A 20,856-nucleotide genomic window follows, 5' to 3' on the forward strand; every position below is an offset into this window, starting at 1 on the left:
CTTTAATTTAAAACGACTTTGAGCAATTTGTGAGCACTGCTTACATGCAAATTGCAACGACGTCACATTTGATTGTGGCTCGCAAATTGCAGATAAATGTGCAAGAGCTGCACGTGCACACCTGGGTCACAAGTACGGCATTTGTTTTGTGAGTGAAATGTGTCAAAAGTGTTGAATGGGGTGTTTTTTTGGACCTTTTCCCACTGAAAAGTAAAATTTTGGGACATAAAACCAAAACAATGAGCTGAAAGATGCTTAAATGCTCCATATTAGAACTGAGGGGAACTGTCGGATGATACATTCCTGTGGATTTCTCATTCACATTAGACGTAGTCATCTCCGAGGAGCTACAGCTGTCAGAAAAAGTATTGGACTTGAGTATGAAGTTGTGTAAAATAGACATGCTTGAGTAAAAGCGCCTCAAAATTATACTTGAGTATGTGTGTAAATGTACTTCTGTTCCTGTTCCATCCCTGCTGCTGTCGACCTACGATGTACAGCTGAAAACTCAAGGGAAAAAAGAAATGATGTGTTCATAAAATTCCTCTGAGCGGCCGCTATTCCCCTTTTGGCCGCTCTTCTTTACCCTCAGACAGTTCTGTCAGATTCCAGGTTGAAAGGATTGAATTATAACAGAGATAAGAGTCTGTCCAAACGTCTGCGAGCGAGAGGAATGGAGGCCTGTGACGAACTGCAGCACTGGGCTAATTATTTTCTAATTGCATTTATGTGAGTGCAATATGATCTTATGTCATAAAGGTGTGTAAGTTCATGCTTCAGATAAACACTTCCAGCTGGATCTCATACTGTTACGACTCCCTCCTTTCCTTTATCTCCTACCATCGCACACACACTCACACGACCCCTTATCTCCTCACAAAGAACTCCTCTCATGCTCCTCCAAAGCCATCCATCCACTTCCTGCTCCTCTCTCACAAACCGGCTGCGTCTCCTCCACCTTCTCCCCCTTCCTTTTCACTCCCCTCCCACCTCCGGGGATAAAACACCCTCTCACCCAGTGCCCCCACTCCCCCCACCCCCACCCCCACCCCTCCTGCCCCGCTCCTCGCCTTCATTCACCATATTGGTTGTTATCTCTCCTCCTGTCTGTCCTGTGGTGTGCGATTCTCCCAAAACCAGATATGAGGAAATCCCTCACCCCTGGTCTGCACATCATCTTGTTGTTTACACCCCGAGGCCTCAGTTTTAACAGCCCGCTTCTCTGGGTGAACTCTCCTCTCCCTGCTCAGAGAAAATAAGACTTAAGCCTGATGTGAAACTGAGACATGCTGCTGGTTTCTCTAAGCCACTGACTTTATTTTTTTAATCACATTATACTTCATTGTTTCTGGCCGTCTCCTTGGGAAACATAATTTGTAGCGTTAGCCGACATTTTTCTTGCACTGTCTCACACAAACTTAGTTCTCCTTTTTCTCTTTTTGCCACCACGTTAATTTCACCCTCACTCTCTAACGTGCTTTGAGGCTTACATTAAAACCCAATAGAGAACCTCCTGCACATGTCACCAGATGGCACGAAGTAGCCAAAATCAAGAGCAACAGCACGCATAACGAGTGAACGAGCAACAGGTGTTTAAATGTGACTTAAAAAAATGGTGCTTAAAAAGGCTTGAAGATGAATTTGTTTTCATTAAAACACAGTGCCCAGTTGCATCAGTATACCTCCACTCTAGATCAGCATGTGAGGGAAAGCCCTTTGTTATAGATTAATGTCTGCACAGCAGGAGTTTTAAAAATTATTTCCCCATAAAGATAACGAGTAAAAAACGCGACCCACAAAGTTTGAGTTCCTGACCTTCACCAGACAAACTCCGTTTTACTGCTGGTCTGAGTCGTTTTAGCAGGAGGCTTCAGTAAGTGCTTCACCATCTCCGTCTGCTCTCTACAACAGGTGTCTGACCTGCTCCGTGCTCAGGTCACGTTAGCCCCTTGAAGTACGTCTGAGTCTGGAGTTTCCACAAGAGCTCAGTTTACCTCAAGGTCACTGTGAAGCACTTTACCAAAATTCAAACTTCCCTCAGCTGATTTTTTGGCCACGTGGGGGCAGCAGAAACAAGCTACAAACACAACATTTACATTTCTTTTATGTCAACATATGGTTAACTTGTGAGCAAATAGTTATGCCTGTTATGCATCCAGCAGATATGTAGCAACAATAGCATTAATACGGAATCATGTTTGTGTCCACATGACGTAGGTTTTTAGCTCAGTTTTAGTCTCCATCAACTCCTGATGTATGAAATATTTGGCTCTTTAGCTGCTAAATGCTTTACTGTGTTCACCACCTGGCTGGGCAGGAAGCTTACAGTGGGGTTTTGGATCTTTTTTTATTGCTGAAACGACTCACAGCAGTGAGTGAAAGTGAAGTTGTGAGCCATATATCCAAACAATGAGCTGAAAGATTCCTAAAACTGAGAGGAACTGCAGAGCAGGGTGAAAATTCTCTGTGGGTTCGTCACCACAAGCAACACCTTTCACATGAAAATTGATTGTGGCAGCTTTAATGACAAAATGCAGTTCAGCCAACTGTAATTATGAATAAGAAAAATGAACTGGTGGACTATGAGAATCACATGCGAGAAAACACAAACAGCAAAGAGAGAAGAAAAAGCCTAATACACATGTGCGCACCCACACGCATAATAAATACGCTTGCAAAGGCATGCCGACTACGTCTCAAGGCCAGAGGAAATTTTTTGACAGTGGTATGGCAGACAGTGAAGAAATCTTTGTACATTTTACAGAAGTATTAAGTGATCAAGGCCTGCCACGCAATTTTTTAAAGAAAGAACCAAGAGGCAGAATTTGACAAAACCACATCACAACACTGCGAAAAAGGCCAAAGTGCGTGAAAATCAGACATTCTGACAAACACACTGCAAAGTCTCACATGACAGTTTGTATTAAATGTGTCAGCGTCTGACAAGGGCAGGCTAGTAATTGTTAACATAACCATGTTAACCAGGACGGATGAGGTGGTGGGTGAGCTGTCATTATGACTACAGCTAAAAAGGTGCTCGTGAAGCCGGGGGGTGGGTGGTGGGGTGGGGGGGTGCTCTTCGCCAGAGAAACCAACCGGACCGAACCGAGCCCTGGCTGTGCTGACACAGCTGGTTCCAGGCACAGACACCCCAACACCGAGCTCGGCTCCAGGAATGTTCCAGGCCGTGCTGGAGAAACCATAACAAGTGCAGGAAATAGATTAGTGGACTCCGGGTTCCACACCGGCCACAAACCTCCCGAGTCCGGCCTCTCGAAAAAACCCACATGTGTGGGAACGGCGGACACAGCAGCGGAGGGAGTAAGACCCCAATCCAGACATCAGTGAAGATCCCATGCTGCACGGAGCAATCAGGTCTCATCTATTTCATTACGAGCCCCGACTCCTATCTGGAGACCAACATGCAAGTCTTCCAGTAAAACCCAACGTCCAGTATTCCCATCCAGCAGAGGATTGCTGGTGAATGCCATTTATGTAACTGTAACCTTATTGAATTGTGAGAAAATTATCTTTAAGCTTTAATTTGACATGGGAGTCTTGCATTTTACGTTTAGGTACTGACTTTGCCTCACCTTGTCCTCTGTACTTCTAACTTGGGTTGCGTCTATCTCTTTTCCTTTTCAGAATAGCCTTTGGGAAAAACTCACTACAGCAATTAAATTCAATATTTGACATATGTCTGTGTAAGCTACAACATTATTTAGGCCTCTCTCTTTATGATGTTTGAGCTGCTTGCTAACTGGCTAACTTGACGTCAACCCAGGATGGAGACTAAAGCTGTTTCAGTAAAAAGTAAGTGACCTTTGTGGTTCTTTTGAATCTATAAACCTTGTGTATATACACAGTCCAGACCCTAAGTACATATGTTTTGTTCTTCAGGCTCAGTGCTTCAGCACGGTCAATTTGAGATAAAATACTGTAATAGATTTCATACATTAAACTGCCAATCTCTGCCTTCGTTTGAGTGGGTTTGCATCAATGTAGAGAGAAGTGTGTAGGAGATATAATCCTTTTAACACATAATGCTCAAAGTTTGAAGTGGAAAAAAAAAAAAAAAATCAACGCTTTTAATATTTTGTGGAAAATCCTTTGCAGTAAATAACTGCTGGAAGTCTTTGAGTCACAGACATCAGCAGAAGCTTTGTTTCTCCCCTGGTGATGCCTTCACTGCAGCCTCCTTCAGCTCCTGCTTGTTGTGTGGTCTCTCTGCCTGAAGTTTGTGTCTTCAGTGAGCGGACTGCAGCGCAACTGGATTGAGATCAGTCGAGGACATCCCACCTCTTAACCCCTGAAGGGTTCTTTGGTTGCTTTGGCCGTATGTTTAGGATCGTCGTCCTGCTGAGTGATTAAAACGTCGTCCTATGAGTTTTGACGCATTTGGCTCAGCCTGAGCGCAGGGACGCTCTCCGTGTTCCCCTGCATTCATCCTGTTGCTTCCGTCAGCCGTGGAATCATCTATAAAGGGCCAGTGTGCCAGTTCCATTGGCAGCCGCACCTGCCCGAGCAATGACAGGTCCACCGCCACGTTTGATAGATGAGGTGGTGGGCTTTGGGCCACGAGCTCTTCCTTATTTTCTCCACTCGATTTTTCTGTTTCTTCAGATCTTTGTTCCATGTGTTTGTGAACTGCAGCCTGGCCTTTCTGTTTCTGGGGTTTGCATCTTGTGGTGAATCCTCTGAGGTTTACTCTGTTGTCTTATTACTTTTCAACCCTCGCAACTTGGTTACTCTGTTAAAAAAAAAAAAAAAGGTGCTGTGTCTCCCACACAGTTTGTTCAATATCGACATAGACCTCTTCAAAGTGTGGGAAGAACCAGAGGCTGAAGAACAAAACATTTTCCTGGTTAGAAGAAGTCTAATCCGTATCTCAGACGGTTTCCATCGGGTGCCACTAGCACTATGCTAACATGAGCCACCACTATCACCAGTAATATAATGGATTATATACTTGTAGGTGGAGAGAGACGAGTCAACAGTGATAAGAGTAATAAAAACTAATAAACTAACATAATATTAATGTTTAGCAATAGCTTTGCATGTCTATAGGTTGTGTTTCATTGAAGCTACTGTTGGTGGAGAAGCTAACTTCTTCTGTTCAACCAACATGGTTGACTCACTGACACCCCGATCCTGATGTGTACCAGTAGTTCTTTCTGCTGTTAAACTAATTTGTAGCTGTACTTGACATAAATCAGAGTTTGTCACCTTTTCTTCATTTAACCAGAACAACACACCAGTGTGTGAAGAAACACGGGGGAAAACCAGTAGCGGAAAAAAGACACATCCCTACAAAAACATGTTTGGCTGCGCGCTCAGCGACTCGTGCTCTAATTTGATGACCAGAAAAAAAAAAGTTAATGAATACAGTTCATTTAAGAAAAACATCCGTTTGTTTTCCACAAGTGACTGCAAACCACAGGAACGCCATTCCCTCACTGGTTACAAATTGGTAAACAGGGCGAATTTGTGTTTGTTGAACGCTACACAAAACTTTTTTTTTTTTTTTCTTTCCTGTTGGCGGCATTTCAACGCTTCTCTTCCGTAAATCTCGTCGGACTCCAGTGTTTACTGATCTTTGTATAATGCACCTATCCCACTGAGGTTCAGTCAAAGGACACACGCCTACACTTGCCAGTTTTTTTTTGCCTTCAACAAAGATGCGACACAAACTTTACAGTGACAAGGTTTTAGCGACCGGTGGGTTCATGGTGTGAGTCAGGCCAGGGGCAGCTGCTGCCTGCCAGTGACCAATTATTATACCAGCTCAAGACAGAGTTCAGCCAAAGCTCAGGTAGGGTTTGTTATTATTCTGATGGCCTTCTGATGTCAACCCCCCACAGAAAAATAAATATGTTTAAACCTTGAGCACTGTGGAAGCAATTCCGGCCTGGCTTCAACTTGGCAGGGAGAGAGATGGGATTACCATATGAATTCACTCAGTGGCTGTACTAGTGTGTGTGTGTGTGTGTGTGCGTGCGTGTCTGTGTGTGCATGTGTGTGTGTGTAAGGGTGTGCATTTCCACTTGTATACAAGTGAGTGGAAAGTGTAAATATACATGTATGCATGCCTTCTGGATGACGTTTGTGTAATATACAGAATCAAAAACAGTTCACTTTGTTGAAAATATGTGTGTGTGTGTGTGTGTGTGTGTGTGTGTGTGTTCCCACCGGGCTCTTTCTGACCTTCAGAAAGCTGACTCGTTACTTTGCGCGTCAGCAAACGTACAAACAGCCCCAACGGTACTTTTAAAAGATATTTTTCAACACATGGTCACTATGTGTTACTTGTACATGAGTGTTGATATTACACATTGAACTTTTTTTTTAATGCAAACCTTACTCTTTACAGAATGGCTGGAGGCGAGGCTGGGTTTGCTGGTGTGGGTGAAGAACAGCCGAGGCGGTGAGGAAACTGAACGCTGCGTCAGATTTTATTTACAACTGCATTAGTGTATTTTTACAAAACGGAGATCAATGCATCTGATCTTGGAATTCGAGGAATGGGAGGAGAGTTTTGTAAACAACCTCCTTGGAAGATGAGGCCGACAGGCATTTCGCTGCTTCTTTATCTTTCCCAATGCATTCTTCATAGAGAAAAGCCAAAGCACACAAACCACCAGTCGCCTCATTTTTAAAAATTTTTATTTATATCACAGCTCTAAAGCATCTTGCTGAAGGGAGTTTGTCCGTGTTTGAGCCAGTTATCTACAAATCACTGCTGGAGTCCATTTCCCAAAGCGTATAATGTATTTTAACATTGATTTCTCTCATGGAAACCATTGACTTCTATTCATATCAGTAAGGTATGAAAATCACCTTGCAGAGTCTTGAGACTTACTTGAAATAGACGATTTCAGCACAAAAACACTTTCTTTGTGATATGTTCAAGTGCTTGTGTGAGAAATCTAAAAGCAACCTAATACTCTGAGAAAAAACACCAAGTTTTTGTTGTCCCCCTGTTGCATTTATGTAATGCTTTTACCCAAAGCACTTTACAGTTCACTCACACACACACACACGATGCTGTTCAGCTGCTGACTTGCTAATACTGGATGTCCAAACTTCTGCAATGCACAGTGTGTGAAGTGTGTGAATGTAAATGTACAAAGAAAAGCAAAAGAAGTGGCACTGTGTGTGTACTTTCTTACCGAATGTTCACTTGGTAAAACCAGCAGGATTAAGTGCTCTCTCTCTCTCTCTCTCTCTCTCTGAGTGTCTGTGTTAAGTCTTCCCTTTTTTGAGCTCACAGCTTTGACATGTCACAATAATTTAAACAATATCTGTCCCCTGGGAGAACGCCATGAATTAAAGCAAAAATATTGAGAGAGGAAATAACTGTTTGCTTCCCCTTGAGTACTGAGATTACATTGCTAATAGTGGAAGAATGAGGGTTTGCGATGGTTTGCATGAATGCAGCTCTGTTGCACAACGAAGACTCTGGGGGTGTGTGTGTGTGTGTGTGTGTGTGTGTGTGTGTGTGTGTGTGTGTATGTGTGTGGGGGGGTGAGACGGGCCCTTGGAGCCGACCCCTCCAAACAGCTGCCGTGTCCCTGCGAGGACCAACAACACTCAGCTCAGAGTTCAACAGCTCTCTCTTCCTACTCCTCCGAATGTCAAGAGTTCATTTGAATAAAGTTAAAAGCGAGCTGGATCTGGCTCTCTCCCCACAGCTCTCTAATCTAATCCATGAGCGGGACTCGCACGCGCCCACAGAGCAGGACAAACAGGATGCCTCTACTCGGGTGACTCGGATGAAAGAGATTGTGTTTTTACACAGTTTGAATTCGCCTCTGCTGGCGCTGGGTTAAACAGCGCTGTCCGCTGCCGAACAGCCGCTCTCACGGACCTCGGCCGAACTGTGCGTGAATGAGTCATACTGCAGCAACACCCTGAATACAGAGACACGGAGGCTCCTGATCCCAAATCAATGTTGAATCAACAGAGCAGTGATGGAGCACGAGCTCTGTCTCCAAGGAGAATAATAATGATGTGTTTGAGTGTGTGTGTGACACAGCGTTTGCCCTTTGCTGACTTTTTTTCCCCCCTTTTTTTTTTTTTTGTTTTTTTCCAAAAGCATGATGCAGTAAATGGCAAACATTGCTGCCTGACAAAACTCATGAGCAGCAACTGCAGAACAAACTAACTGCATTGTGCATCATTAAAAAGAACAAAAAAAACCAAAAAAACGCACTTATGAAAGATAGAGTAAACATGTGTAGACATGTTACATGAGATCAGGGAAGGGGAAAGGACAGAATGGACCGGGTTAGAGTTGGCAGGACAGAAAAGATGGAACTCGTTTTAGTCGACTCAACTAAATTTTCCACTTTACAGGACGTATCACTCATGGAAACTGTTTGTTTTTGAGCAAAATACTCACAGAACTTCCAAAACTCCAATGAGTTGTTATGACAGTGAGGTCTGTGGATTCTCCCGAGTAATGGGGGAACATGCTGTTGTATTTTATCTTTTGAGCATCGAAAATGTAGTTTAATGACAGATGAATGGGCTGTCTGTGTGACTTGTCGCAGCAATAGTCTAAGTTCGGTGCTATATATTACATTACATAACATTTAGTCATTTGGCAGACGCTCTTATCCAAAGCGACTTATAAGTGACGGAGTGGAGTAGGAAACCTTGGTGTAAGAACTAAGTATTACATCTGTTTAATAAGTGCAAGGACATAGTAAGTGCTAGTTATCTACGTTTGGGTGTTTAGAGGTGTTAGGAGACCCTCTCTGAAAAGATGAGTGGAGGGACGCCCCTGCTCTGACAGCATTCGGTAGCTTGGAACCACAGACGAGAACAGTCTGGACTGCGATCGCCTTTGTGTGCAGGGACGGCGACGCCAGACGACATTCCTCGGAGGAACGCAGTGGCAGACAAGGAGCATAAGGCTGTACGACTGAGCTCAAGTACTGTAGATGGGTGCAGACTGAGACAGATCAAGAGCCGTGTTGGTAGTGAATGAGAAGCTACAGAGAAGATGTCCAAAACATTGCCGTGTTCATGATGCTTGGGGGTGGTGGTGGGGGGAGGTAGTTATAATCAAAACTATCCGCATGACTAGATATCACGTGAGGTAAGTGAGAAAATACTGTAGGTTTGCTTTTTGTCATCTGGGTGGATTCACCCTTTAAGCGTTTTAATCCTTATCATTGTGGTCTTGTTTGGATCACTGCCAATCTACAAGTCAGCTGGGAAAACTTATAAAAGACTCCTAATGCTCCAGATGGCCTCTGAGCAAATGAGAGTGAGTTCCTGGCTGCTTTGAGTGACATGCATGAGTAGGCAAACCAAATGCATGTGAACTCTCGTCTGCACGAGTCGCACCACAACAATCAGATATGCAGCGCGTGGACGGCAGTTTGGATTTCGAGCAGATCCACATTTTTTCGGGGGGGGGGGGGGGGGAGGGTTCCTCCTCTGCGTGTTTGTGTGAGTCAGCATGAGCGGGTGAGAGACAGAGGAGAGTTCTCTGAATCTTCTTGATCTGGGGAGCTCTGTCAGCAGTGGTTGGGCCTGTGGTGAGGCTGGACCTCACAGACTGTCAAGCCGCATTTATGTTCAAACCCCAAAAGAAGCAAAACCGTTAGTGACGGAAGCGAATATCAGGACAGATGAGGCTCCGTCAGCCTGCTGTCTGCTCTGATATGAAAGGTAAGTTGCTTGTGTTAACGAGAGGTTTTAATTAGACATGATACCCCCGTAAACACAGGAGGTAAATCTAGGAAAGAACAGCGCAGAGTCAAGCCCACACACGCACCTTTTAATTCATGACTTCTAATTTTCAAAACAATAAAAGTTTTATTATTAGAGCTCCAAGTGAGCTGACCTTTCTCTCTTCCACCTTTAGAAAAAGGGAAAAAAAAAGTGTTTCACTCACCGAACCTCTTGTATCCAAAAGACTGTACTTCCTCCTCGTCTGCAAAGTCGTCTGCGTGACATAATCAGAAACATATGACAGAAATAGGTCATACGCACGCTACTAGGGGCACATTGTGTTTAAAGCAGTCGGGAAGGACTCCACAAACAAAGTTAAATAACAGAGAGAAACACAACAGGGCAGCCGCACAGAGCCAAGAATCCATAATGTTATACCCTTGAATACAATGATTTCTGTTTACGAGAGTGCAGGCAGCCAACAAAGCTTTAGGTTGGAGATAGTGAGAGTATCATCTCTGCTCTGTGTGTGTGTGTGTGTGTGTGTGTGTGTGTGTGTGTGTGTGTGTGTGTGTGTGCAGATAGGAGGTCCAGAGAACTGTAAAAGCCACAGGCTGCGGTTTCTCTGGGTTGTTGATAGTAAACCCTAATTACACTCTGCTACACTACACTGAAGACTGGAGCAGAGCAGAGAACATCACTGGTAATGGTGAACAGATGGGGGACCCAGGGGGGTGGGGTTGGGGTTTGGGGGGGGGGCATGGGAGACGGGCAGGGTTGGAGCTGAGCTTGTGTTTGCTGGTGGGCAGTCGGAGTGGGTTAGACTAGATGAAGAGCCAGTGATGCCAAGTGAATCAGATCTGCCACTTCAGTTTCTCTTGGTGAAATGATTTAAATATTGTTTTGTACAAATACTGTTTAACTGGCTTTAACTTGTTTACACACAGCAGTTAGTCATGAAACTGTGCAAACCACATGCACTACAGGTGGTGCTCAGTGGTCAACATCAAAACCTTTTCCATTACTTTTTTTTTTTTTTTTTTGGAAACTGCATGTTAACCTCTCTTTTCTGATTCAGATTAACACGGTTTCATGTGGGATTTCTCGTTCTTACACTGGGAGATTACAGGATACGCATCCTAATTGTGCAAACAAGATTTGGGCTTTTATTTATTTCAATGGGATGCAACTAAGTGGTGGTAAGAAAAAAAAAAAAAACTAAGTATTTCACAACTTGTGCACCGCAGTATCGTAACATCATCCAGATGTGACTCGCGCACCACAAAGAAATAGACCGATTCAAGATTGATCATGAGAATTTAAATAAAACAAACATGCACTAAAGGGTCAGCTACACGCAGGCTACGTACCTTTCATGGCGTTTTGTAACTCGTTGAGGACTGTAGAAGAGATGAGGACCCCTGTCACTTTCTGCGCATCTCAGCATCCAGTACAAAAAAAAAGGTGTAAACTTGTTCCACACGCACTGACTCAAAAAAAGAATCTACAGGTGTGTCTTCATGCCGAGTGTCCAGGTTAAAATCCCATGGTCTCTGCTCTGCCGCGGCTCTGAGGAGTTCGTGCACAAAAGTGATGTGATGTTCCCGGAGCCTTGTCCAGCAGCGCCGAAGGAGGGAGAGCTGATCTGAGCGCTGTCTGTCACTGCCGCTGTTAAAGTTACACAGAATGACAGATTACACTTCCGGAGTCGCTTTCAAAATTAAATCGTTTTTTTTTTTTGCTGCGTAGAAAAGGTAGGATATGCAGTGTGTCCCGAGAGGAGACGAAGCTCCTAAATATTTATAGGTTTAGTAGGAGTTATCTCTACGCCTCCAAACACAAACTGCTTATTAAAAGGAAATTTCCTGGGAGCGAAACTGAATGAGTTCCTCGCCCTTTTCTAATATGGCATGCTTCATAAAGTGTTTAAGTGGTTGTAATTATTAATGATTAAATTATTTACTAAAACTTAGTAAACTATACATCAGTTCACTTTTGGGTTGCCAGGTTGTGCAAAATCCTTTCGAAAAATTGGACAGCATGACCACTTCCCTTCTGAAAAAGGGCTGGACCTGGACCAAAAAACATTTCTTAATGATTAGCAGCATCTCTAATTTAATTTAGTTAAATGTCGATAATATAATAGAAAGAATTGACACCAGGGGAGGCTAATGGCTTATTATAACTGGCCAATAAAGCATTAATATATGATTTATTAACCATTAACAAAGGTGGCAGTTACAACTAATAAACCCTTTATATTAGAAAGTGGTATCAGACGTTTTTATAATTTTAGCATTCCCCAGCAGAACTGTTTGTTCAGTTTGTTAAAAAAAAAAAAAAAGAAAATATTGGGACATGCCATCAGTTGCCCAGAGCCACGTGACACCTTCAAAACGCTTCTTTAGTCCAAACAACAGTCCAAACCTCAGTTATCAAAAAAAAAAGAAAAAAGAAAAGAAAATAATTTGAATAATCAAACTAAAAAGCAGGAAATGTTCACATCTGTGAAGCTGTAAGCAAGAAATGTTTTGCAACGTAAATAATAATCAAAATAAATTATCATTTTATATCTGGTAATCGACTAATTTGAGTCCATGTACTTTAGCTATAGGATCCTTTTCTAACCTTGTCGTTTATTACAGAAAACCATTACTGCTCTGCTGCTGTTCAGCCCCACCAGTGAAGTCATCTCCGTCCCCAAAACAAAGCCCAACACTTTTATTTTGACAGCTGAGAAGCTTCATTTCCGGTATTCTCTCAGCTTTCTCCCTAGTTCTTTCTAGCTCGCTTCATGCGCTCACCAGTTCCTCTAGCCACGCAACCAGTGTCCCACTAAGTTTTGTGAAGTCATACCGGCGACTGTCCCGTCCACACTCCCGCTGCGTCTCCCCCTGAGGAGAGAGAGAGGAGGTGCGGCTGCTTTCAACACCACACAGCCCGGGACGTCGTGCGGCGCTGCAGTAATCCAGCCGGAGATGAGATTAAGTTACAGGGGGTTGATGGCAATCGCGTCCCCGGGTGAAAACCTGGTACTCATTAAAGATCATTTCAAAGGTTTGGGGAGGTGGAGGGGAGGGGGACGTTTCTCTGCTGTTCATCTTTTCTTTGGCCTCTCTGAGGTGCTCAATAATGAGTTAATGATGTGGTTTGGGGCATTTTATCATTTGATTTCACACAAAATTCCCACATTACTGTAATACATTGCAAAACTGGCTTTTCAAGGGACTTTTCTATTGTTTCCATAAAACAACAATAAAAGATTCTGCCAGGACAGTTTAAACTGTGTCTAACAGCCTACTGACAACTTTAAAAATGAATAAATAAATAAATACTAAAAATGATTATTTCTATCATGAAACAAGACATGTTGCAATCACTGAAATTGAGAAAAATGGGGAGATAAATTAATGTATTCTGCATCAATGACATAATTTTCTTTTGTTTGTAAGAAAATAAAGTTTTAAGACTCAATTATATACAAAGAAAATGACTTGATAAGGTGGATTGATAAAGGAAACAAGATGAGGTGGTTTGCTGTGATAAGCATCCATCCTATAGATGATATATGATAACGAGTTCCATGCATCTGTTGCCCTAACAAGATTTTCCGTTGCAGCGAAGACTGACCACAATCTATCAAAATAAGACTTAAAGGTTCACCAGCAGCCATTTCCCTTTCACTCCTCCAGCTGCAGTGATAATTCCATCAGTTCCTGCATCCATAATCTCTCCGGCCTGCAGATACAGATCACTGATCAAAGGCGGAAAACAGCTGCATCCTCCCACACTAATGAGGAACATCAAAGAAATTAGACAGACCCACCTTCATGTCTTCACAGTACAGGTTAGTGTCACTGGGTTACATGATACAGCCCTGATGCTAATCTCCTTCCACACGCTCAGCTCAGACCAATTGATTTACAGGAAAAGATACAGTTAACACCAACTGTCTCTTCTCTAAAATCCCCAGAGCTTTGAAAAACAGTCATCAAACTAGGATCTATTTTTCTTCTTTCTTTGGATAACAGGGCCTCCAAACTCAGGCTCTGCGCTAATAGCTCAAGATTGACCCAGTCCACCACATATTAGATTCCAGAGCAGCCTGAGATGATAAAGTGACTAATTACTTGTTTTCCTAAAGGCTTCAAAACTGTTATCTTACTGTCTGCTATAATTGGAGCAGCAGGCTGGTATTAGGGCTCAGATCGGGATCGTGGCGAGCTGATAAAAAGCAGCTGAGGGTCAGGTATCTTACAGCCGGGCTCCTGCTGGTCCTCATTCAGAGGTTGGGACCTCATTTGCTGGGTCAAGGCTTTCAGCAGTGGGCTCGGCTTAACAGGAGGACTGAGAAAGCACACAGGAATTCCACATTTACCACGCTGCTGCCGTGTTCAGATATCATGATAAGAACAACGGCAACTCAGATCCTCGTATATGCAGCACGAGAGAGTCGCTGGTGGCAGAGGCCAGAGAGACAGGAAGCAAAAACTGACTTGTTTAATACAACGCCGATACAGGAGCTATAAGGGATGTTTTTAGAGTATGTTTGCTTAAAAACTGGCAGGTAAGTCTGAAATGGGGGTTTCTCTGCTGGTAAATCAGCCTTTAATCAAACTTTTATGGGGGATAGTGGGCTACGCCATCGTATCCTATAGTACTACAATACATGAATATGATTTGGAGCACTTTGAAACCTGCATTAAGAAGTTACCCTTTTAAGCCGATATGCCTGAGTTGTTAGCAAACAGCTGCATAAATGCTCAAACTAAAATGCATTATCAGTGAGTGGTGGGAATAAAACAAAACGTTTTTGGGCCAAAAAAAAAAACAAAACAATGAGCTGAAAGACACTAAAACCCTCCATGGAGCTGAGGGGATTCATGCACGAGCCACTCCTTTAACAACACAAGCAGTCATGTGATTATTTGATATAAAGATATTGATTATAGCCATTTTAAGGTTGAAGGCATACTTGTTTTTTTTTTTTAATTTTATTTCAGACAAGCTTTAGATGCAGAGCATTTACCTTAAAGGTCAGAGATCAATGCATCAACTTTCAACTGTTCCTCTGTGCATCTATCATGGATTAACATTTATATGATATATGACAGGTGAGACATTAAATAGAATAAAAGGAAAAACTTAAATGATTGAAATAAATGAGTTTAGAAGCTTAACAAATGCAGATTTCTCCATAAAAAGGTGCATGGGGAAGGGTCATTGAATGCACCTCCAGAATTCATATCATACAGAAATTAATGGAAACTAATGGTGTGAAAAATTACATACATACACAAACATTACATTAAGGGATTAAGTGATTTGCAGTTACATATAAAGCGGAAAACAAACAGATGTCCTCTGTAAGGTTAGCATGCGTTTGCACAGCATGCGCTTGCAGTCCTCTTGCTCCTGTTGTGGCCTATGATGCAGAGCTTAGCCCATGACCGAGACCATGCCAGTGTGTGCGAGGTCTCTGCAGGAGGCCCGGGCTTACTGCCAGTCCGATGGAGATTAGAGCAGAAAGTTTTACCTGAGGAGGGCTCTGCACTATGTTGGAGACCAGTGAGAGAGATAGACCTGCAAACAAATGAGCACGTTATGTTTACCGTGCATTAAAGCCCATCTTAAGCTGATTTGTAACTATGCTGTGCGCGTATGGCTTAATAACCAATAAACAGTGCAAACACACTAATAGGATCTGTGCTGCTGAGTAGATCCATAAAAATAGAACAATCCTTCGAGGAAGCGCGTGGCTCTCTCTCTCTCTCTCTCTCCCTCTCTCCAACTGCTGCTCTTGTTTTCTGAAGGCTGATGGTTTCATAGCTCTCAAGGTAAATGCCTGTTTTATCATTTTCTGTTTTGCGTGTAGGATCAGTCCACTGTTTAGCTATACATAGTGATGGCTTGTGTTTTCAATGAAAGTTACTGTAAGACCTATATATATATATATATATATATACATATATATATGGGCAACATAGTGAATAAAAGTAAATTCAATAGCATATTGTGCTAACTTTTTCAATTAGTCAATTTTTCTTTTTTTCTTTTAATGTTGTTGATTGATATATCCCTGCACACACACACACACACACACACACACACACACACACACACACACAAGTGAGATATACACTAAATAAAACTGTTGCTTAATGTTCAGGCTCTTGGCGTCCTCAGTGAAGAAGCTAGAGTGCCACAATTGACTGTATTTACTAAGGAAAGATTAAAGCAGTAATTTGAGTTTATGTGATTTTAACTTGACTAATTCAGTTGTACAGTATTATAGGCATTATCCTCGTTATGTAATGTGATACTTCAACCCCAGAGAAATGAGTTGATTGTGGTAAATCATGTTTATTTGGCTCAACACTGATGTCATATTCCATTCAAATGGATGAATATTTCTGTGCACTGGAATAATTAGTTGCCCTAATTATTGTACTCACTTATATAGGGCATCTAACTTGAAATGCCTGAGAAATGGCGCCCCCTTGTGAAAAGTTTAGGAGCTTTTTTTTCCCTTCTCGTTCACATTGAAAATGATTAAAAAAGTTGAAAGCATGTTTTTCATTTGTATTAAGATCTGGTACTTTAAAGACGCTCCGCAGCAGAATAATGAGTAGGTTCTGTACTTTCCACAGAGCTGACACAGACAGGATGAGGGGGCTGCTTGTTCAAATTCTCTGCGTCGCACTCTCTGAGGTCGTGCTCTGTGCCGCTGACCCTTCTCCACTGAGCGAGGACGCGCTGCAAAGTGAGGCCTTCACTGGATGTGCTTATTCTATTATCAGCATTAAGTGCAACAGAAATTAACTACATGTTTCACTGGTGTGTGCAGAGCTGTCTGCAGCGGGAGAGCGGTATGTTGATGAGGAAATCAAACGGGCTTTACTCGGGGTGAAGCAGGTGAAGGAAGTGATGGAGAAAAAGGAGGAGAAGCACCGACACCTGATGGATGCCCTGAGACACAGCAGCGACAAGAAGACGGTACATTGTGTCTCTGTGATTGGCATTCAAAGGATCTGCCCAAAAAGCAGATGCTTATTGTGTGTTTTAAGTACAATAACTTTCCACAGAACATGCCCATTGTAGTTGAACAGTCAACATGCCAGTCTTTGTGAGTTGTTCTGAAACCCACCACATATTTTCTGCCTCATAAAAGGCAAAGCCACACAGAGGCTTCACGGAGAAACCTCAAAGCAGACAGTGACTAATGAACTAGGGAGTTGGGCTGGTTCAAGGAGGCGAGGGTGTAGTTTTACATCAGTCAGGATAAATGAACTGTCTGTGGATGAATCTGTTTTCTGAGTAACTTCAGAATAACCCTCCCTCCCAAAAACCACATCTTATCCACTCTGGCCTATTAAGAGGCAGTGTATCTGTGACTGAATTTTCTGCTCTGGGTTTCCATCAGGGCGCGATGCAGCTGGCCCGGGAAACAGAGCAGAAACTCGAGGAGGCCGAACAGCAGTGTCAAGATTTAACCAAATCGTCCTTTGAGGAGTGTCGACCTTGTCTTGAAGACACTTGTAAGGCCTTCTATACCTCCACGTGTCGCCGTGGCTTCGCGTCTTTCTCGTTCAAGGTTAGATCTCAGCATATTCCATTTATAACTGTGTCACACGTCCAAGAGTGTAAGAGTTACGACTGGTTTGTAACAGTCACCAAACCCTTTAAAATCGATCTCCTGCAGGTGGAGGAGTTTTTCAGGAAAATGGCCGCCCAGTTGGACGCTACCGAGCGCGTTTACAATCAGAACGAGGAGAACGCGGGTTGGACCAGCTCACCTCAGAACAGGGTTGAAGAGGGTAAAGCCGAACTGGAGCTGCTGCAGGCGGAGGCATCATTCGGCCAGCTGTTGTCAAACATCAGCCTCCTGTACAACCAAAGCCTCACTCTGGTCAAGAAGATGCAGCAGAGGTTCGGCCATTCCTTTTTTGCAGCCTTCACCGCAGAGATCCAACCCAGCACGCTGTCGGGCGTCCAGGACGACTCGACTGCAGGCTTCTTGGCGACCGCGGGCCTGGATCACATCCTCGATTCAGTTTATGACTTTGGGAGGAATGTGCTGGAAGAATTCAGCTCCACGGTGACTGATGTGTTTGAGGAGATACACGAAGCCGAGGAGTCTTTTCAGCCATCAAGCAGAGGTATCTGATGTGGCACTTTTTGTATTCACACTGCATTCAGTCCCATGTATTAAATGACGATAGCCTTTGTAACATCCGCTCTCATATGTATATCTCCACAGATGCAGGATCACTCACCATTTTGGGACAATCTCAAAGCAGATATATGTGCAGACGACTTCGCAGACAAGCATCAGAGTGCTGGCAGCTCCAAGACCTGTGTGAGACATGCAAGGATTATCTGTTAAAAGGTAATTAAACATATTTCCAACAAAACAAAAGGTTTTATTCTCAGATAATTATTTCAACATGAAAAAGGAAGACTCATGGGCTGCGGGTTCTGAAAGTTCAATAAAGAATAAAGATTCAATTTAACACAACAAATCAAAATAGTCTGATTATGAACTTAAAGAAATAAGGATAAAGAAGGTTCTCTGAAACTGACGGACAAATAATAAGAACTGAAGAGTATCATGCTTCTCTTACCGGAAGCTGCCGCCCAATGTGAAGGTGAAAAAGAGTGAATGAATGGAGTGGAGCCCTTAAATAATCCTCCAGTGCCCAGGTGAACTCTATCAGGTAAGTGAGGGGTGGAGTGAGAAAACAAGAGCCAATCGGTGATGAGGAAAGGAAAGGAAGTGAGATAGGTGAAGAAAAGAAGAGGAAAATAAAAGAAAATGTGAAAATTATGAGAATTGTAGATTCATTTTCTATTGATCAATTAATGGTTTAATCAACTTGTCATTTCACCACTTTTCTTAAATTATAACTGCTGGAATTTCCTTTGTCACAAACATAACTGATGACATTTTAAGTATAGAGTAGTTCGCGCTGATACAGTAATGTGTGAACGCCAGTGTCAAATGTGGTTGAGAGAAGGACGGTCTAACTGATGCGCTCGCACACGCACACACCTGGATTCATGCACCCGTCTCTGTATGTGCACTTGCAGAGTGCCCCAGCGTCCAGCAGTTGCACTCCGAGATGGAGGAGATGTACATGCTGCTCAACGCCTCCCGTCAGCAGTACGACGACAGGCTGCAGCTGGTTCAGAGGCACACGGCGGACACACAGAGATGGCTCAGCAGCATGGATGACAAGTACGGCTGGGTCAGCCAGCTGTCCAACAGCACAGCCGGCCCACACGACATCTTCAGTGTGATCACGGTATGTCTGTTGCAGTATTGGATTTGTCAGACTTTATCTTTCACTGTTTACGTTTGGAGGTTGTTATCAGGGTTGTGAAGTGCCAAGTCCCTGGAGAGAAAAAAAGCTTATTATTCGGAGTACTGCTGATCCTACCTGTATCATTCGAATTTATTAGTAGAATACAGTCTTTGATCTTTGGCAAACAGCATTCAAAATAATCCTGTTTTTTAAAATCTGTCATAGATAACAGACTTCATCTTTAAAATGACAAAACAAGATGTAAAAATAACTATAAAAACCCAAATCCTTTCTTGTTTATTAAATGTTTATCTGACTCTTTATACCATAAAAATGTATGAGTTGATATCAGGCTGATAAAATACTAAAACAGATGATTTTTAAAAGGAAAATCTTTTGTGATTTAACCTCAGAAAACCCCAGTTTTGTATTATCATCACTAGAATCTACATCTTTATTCTGTGTTGCAGCAACGAGCTCATGCAGTTTCACATAATTTTGCTTTTCAGGTTATTCCACAGGAACAAATGAAGAATATCAGGTCTAAACCAGACAGCAGTGTGGTCGTAACCATACTGGACTCTGCCCCATTTACTGTACTGGTCCCAGCAGATCTGGAGGCGGATGACCCTGCCTTCATCCAATATGCAGCTCAGGAGGCTCTGACGCTACATAAACAGGAGATTAGAAGTATCGATCCAGGCAGTATTGAGGCTTAGTACATGGCAGAGCTCCGACCTGAATTTGAACAAAATGAATGTCATGTTTACACCATGACAAATCCCTGTGCATTTCTTCAAATTAAATCTTATTCAAAGAGAAACAATGCAAAAGAGATTATATGTAAGAATGATGATGATACATTTCTTCCATCACTGACTTTGTATTAAAAAATGAAATGGATCCGTATGCAATGTAACATCTGTATCCATGGGAATATTTACGTGTACTGACTTGCTTGTGAACCTAGTCAACCTTCTGTTCACTTATATCAGTTAAATTGTGGTTATATTTTTTCTTTAAAAATGGTTTTATGGTTCTTTTCTACTGAGGGATGGAGTAAAACTGTGATTCCTCTCTTCCAGAGAGTCCAGCACCAGTTTTCTTGAAAAATGAAGCTGAGTTTGTAAAACTTGAAAATGCACTTTATAGACCACTAAACCTTTACATGCACAGCTTATATTCTTTTTATTCATGTAAGTTATGTGTTAGGATTTAAAATGTTTCTGCAATAAAACTGTATACACTCTTTTTTTCTATTATTTCCCCCCACAAGTCATCCTAAGAAAATAGGGCACATCCATGTAATGTATAGGCTGAATTTTTCCAAATCACTTTTTGTAAAACTTACATTGTCATTAGAGCACTTTTTTCAAAGCTTCAATTTTACTTTTTTTTGGAACATGTTCAAAACAATCATGACATGTTAATACGGTAATATTCTCGGGGAAAATATATAGACCCGACAAACTTTAGTCTGGATGGTATTTGTTTCCGGACAAAAAGTACAACTAAATATTCAGCTGAAGGCACAACCCAGTCTGCTCTGTCATGACAGGATAGATAAATCAGTTAGTTAAAACAGTCACTAAAAGGCTTGGTCTTGCAGATGAGGGTTGCAGCAGAGCAGAAAAATATATATATAATAAACACTATTTTATTTGTACTTTATTGCGTTTATTTTATTTCTTTATTAGGCAACTATAATCTAATTAAAATTATTTGATGATGTTACTCGGTTATATTGTAAAAAGCCACTGAACTGTTTTGTGCCGCCTATTTTTAGAAAGTGTGTAAAGTTAAAAAAAAAAAAAAAAAAACGGCCGGAAAGGCGAAATTTTAAAAAAAAAAAAAAAAAAAAAAAAAG

At 42.3% G+C, this 20,856-nt stretch overlaps 2 protein-coding genes across 2 annotated transcripts in view; one reads left to right on the forward strand and one right to left on the reverse strand.

Moving 5' to 3' along the window:
- The window catches only part of colec12 (collectin subfamily member 12), a 34,827-nt gene extending 23,526 nt beyond the window's left edge, over positions 1-11,301 (reverse strand). Inside the window, exons 1-2 of the mRNA XM_022767147.1 lie at positions 11,055-11,301; positions 9,908-9,958 (exon numbers count right to left, since the gene is read on the reverse strand). Of these exons, the coding sequence (XP_022622868.1) occupies positions 9,908-9,958; positions 11,055-11,061 (58 nt within the window). The 5' untranslated portion in view covers positions 11,062-11,301. The remainder of the gene's footprint in view (positions 1-9,907; positions 9,959-11,054) is intronic.
- A 4,164-nt stretch (positions 11,302-15,465) lies between these two features.
- clul1 (clusterin like 1) lies at positions 15,466-20,213 on the forward strand. The gene is made up of 8 exons (XM_022767221.1): positions 15,466-15,521; positions 16,335-16,447; positions 16,532-16,680; positions 17,108-17,278; positions 17,387-17,843; positions 17,945-18,073; positions 18,775-18,989; positions 19,499-20,213. The coding sequence occupies exons 2-8, from the start codon at positions 16,351-16,353 to the stop codon at positions 19,706-19,708; spliced, it is 1,428 nt and encodes a 475-aa protein (XP_022622942.1). The 5' UTR covers positions 15,466-15,521; positions 16,335-16,350; the 3' UTR covers positions 19,709-20,213.
- Positions 20,214-20,856: the final 643 nt, after the last annotated feature.

The sequence above is a fragment of the Seriola dumerili genome, unplaced genomic scaffold (genome assembly GCF_002260705.1).
Source record: "Seriola dumerili isolate Sdu_G_001 unplaced genomic scaffold, Sdu_1.0 BDQW01001124.1, whole genome shotgun sequence".
Classification (NCBI taxonomy): domain Eukaryota; kingdom Metazoa; phylum Chordata; class Actinopteri; order Carangiformes; family Carangidae; genus Seriola; species Seriola dumerili.